This window comes from Nansenia antarctica (genome assembly GCF_963989245.1).
Source record: "Nansenia antarctica genome assembly, chromosome: 12".
In the NCBI taxonomy this organism is placed as follows: domain Eukaryota; kingdom Metazoa; phylum Chordata; class Actinopteri; order Argentiniformes; family Microstomatidae; genus Nansenia; species Nansenia antarctica.
Window position 1 is genome coordinate 1,601,376 of NC_137682.1, and position 2,500 is coordinate 1,603,875.

Genomic DNA, 2,500 nt, shown 5'->3' on the forward strand with positions numbered 1-2,500 from the left:
CTGTATGAAGCATGGTTCTGACCTGGTGGTGTTGTTGGCTTGGCAGTAGTTGGTTCAGGGGTTGATGGTCTGGCTGTGGTCACAGGAGGTAATGGAGTTGTTGGAGCTGAAAGAAATAATAAATGCATGGAAGGATTTTCTAAATGTTACGCTATGTGAATTGGAAATCTACGAAAAAACTAGTTTTTCTAAGCGGTTGAATACACCCTGCAGTTTGTTTTAGTGCATGAGACATGTTTTGGTGAGTTGCAAATTGCAAGATGCAAAAAATGTAAAGATCAAGCGGTTATAACTGGCCAACGTTTGCAAACACCTGTGGGCGTTCATGTTGTTTAGAATGTTCAAACTCAAATCACTTGAATTCTCTGAACTCTGAGATCTTCTTCTTCTTCTGTGTGTTATTCAGACTTACTGGTGGGGTAGCAGCCCAGCTCTCCTCCCTGCACCTTACACTCAGTCTGCGGGGGGCACTCTGAAGGAGCACAGGTGACGTACGGAGAGTTACACTTGCACTTGAGCTGGCAGTTCTCAGTGTAGAACTCCTCCCCTGGCTGAGAGAGAGAGAGAGAGAGAGAGAGAGAGAGAGAGAGAGAGAGAGAGAGAGAGAGAGAGAGAGAGAGAGGGGTGATTGAGTTGAAGTGAGATGTTTCCCTCACATATGCAGTCATATACGTGCATGAACGCACGCACACACACACACACACATATGCACACACACACACACACAGAGCCTCCTCACCTCATAGTACTGTCCGTTGGTGTGATTGCATCCACAGCTGTCCTCCCTCACACACTTGTCAGCACTGAGGACGTAGCCAGGGTCACACACACATCCTTCTGCACAGGGCCCACTGCACCCCGTGGGGGGCTGGCTGGCACAGGTGGGCTGGCAGGGGGCGGCACAGGGCACGTAGTGGCTGTTGGGGGGGCATGTCAGAGCTGGGGAGGGGGATGGGGAGAGAGGAGGGAAGGTAATCTGTTATGAACAATGACTATCCAAAAATATAGATTTGATCAATATCAATAACTTGTGTTTGTCTTCCTCCTCCTCCTCCTCATCCTCATCTTCATCCTCATCATCACCATGCTCTTCATCATCATTCCTGTCCACTCACGGCAGAAGGTGCTGTTCCTCCAGGATCCTATGGTCACTCCACGGTCCTGACACTCGTTCACGTACGCCTCGATGGCCTCACACAGGATGGGCTGGGCACCATCCAGCTCACACAGGTCAAACAGGCAGTCCTTGAAGTGACTCTGAGACACATACACACACACACACACACACACACACACACACACACAGACACACGCACACACACACACACAAAGATCAACGTTTTGTATGAAGACATCTGTAGTTAAGAGATGCTATCTGATATGATACTACTGTCATGGTTATTATGATTCTATTGTATACAATGTTATGGCAACCAGATGACCACTCACATTGGGGTTGATCTTGGCGTGACAGACAGCGAAGGGTCCCTTCTTGTCCAATAGCATGCCACAGTAGGTGGAGCTCTCGTATCTGTCCTGGTCCTCAATAGAACAGCCAGGGATGGTGGTGTTGGGCTTGTTGCAGCTGAGGGGGAGAGAGAGAGAATATACATCAGTCCACTGTGTGTGATTGTGTGTGTCTGAGAGAGAGAGACAAGAGAGAGAAAGACAGAGAAAGAAAATGAGAGACAGAGAGAGTGGGAAGAGAGAGAATGTATGGCCGAGTGCTTGTGTATGTGCATGTGTGTGTGTGTGTGTGTGTGTGTGTGTGTGTGTGTGTGTGTTCGTGTGCGTGAGCGTGTGTGTGTGTGTGTGTTTGACTCACTTTGGATCAGTCACCCAGCTGTGTCCAAAGTCGTTGGGTTTGGTGACCAGTGTGCCGTCAGGTTTGCGGAAGTCATCCTTGGAGTTTCCATTGTAATCACCACACAGTCCACATAGCTTGTCCTGATAACTGCAGAGAGGAATAGGTTGATTGATTTATTTTATTTTGTGTGTGTATGTGTGTATGCATGTGTGTATGTTCTGCAAAGCCTATAAGTGTTTTGACTCACTCTTTAATGACTTTGATGTCCATGAAGTGGTTTCCGTCATAGCGTACTGTCACGCCGAAGTCCATAGCCACTGTGTAGAATTTCCCAGACTTCAACACTGACACACCTGTAGCTGGAGTCACTGGGATGTTCACGTTGGTACCATTCACCTACAGGGAGAGGAAAGAGCACAGACATGGGTTCACGTCATGGGTAGAAAAGACTACCTTAGTAGTCATGCATGACGAGCCTTGCATTGTTAGCATTTGAATATCAATCAGGTTACATCCCTCCTTTCACATGTCTCGCTCCCTCCTCCCTCCCCCCTCTCCCTCCCTTGCTCCCATTTCTTCCCTCCCCTCATCCCCTCTTTCTCCTTCTACCTCTCCCGTTCTCTCACCTGCACAGTGCCTCCTTTCAGGATGGACACCTTCACCCCGCGCACGTACACGTGCACAGCCTTCACG

The 2,500-nt window shown here is 48.7% G+C and overlaps 1 protein-coding gene across 1 annotated transcript in view; it reads right to left on the reverse strand.

The window, feature by feature from the left end:
• zanl (zonadhesin, like) overlaps positions 1-2,500 on the reverse strand; it is a gene marked incomplete at both ends in the record, with an annotated part of 82,749 nt that overhangs the window by 46,811 nt on the left and 33,438 nt on the right. The window contains 7 exon segments of the mRNA XM_080543119.1: positions 413-551; positions 740-939; positions 1,116-1,257; positions 1,450-1,585; positions 1,826-1,954; positions 2,055-2,203; positions 2,434-2,500. The exon segment at positions 2,434-2,500 is cut by the window's right edge and continues 178 nt beyond it. Coding sequence (XP_080399245.1) covers positions 413-551; positions 740-939; positions 1,116-1,257; positions 1,450-1,585; positions 1,826-1,954; positions 2,055-2,203; positions 2,434-2,500 — 962 coding nt within the window.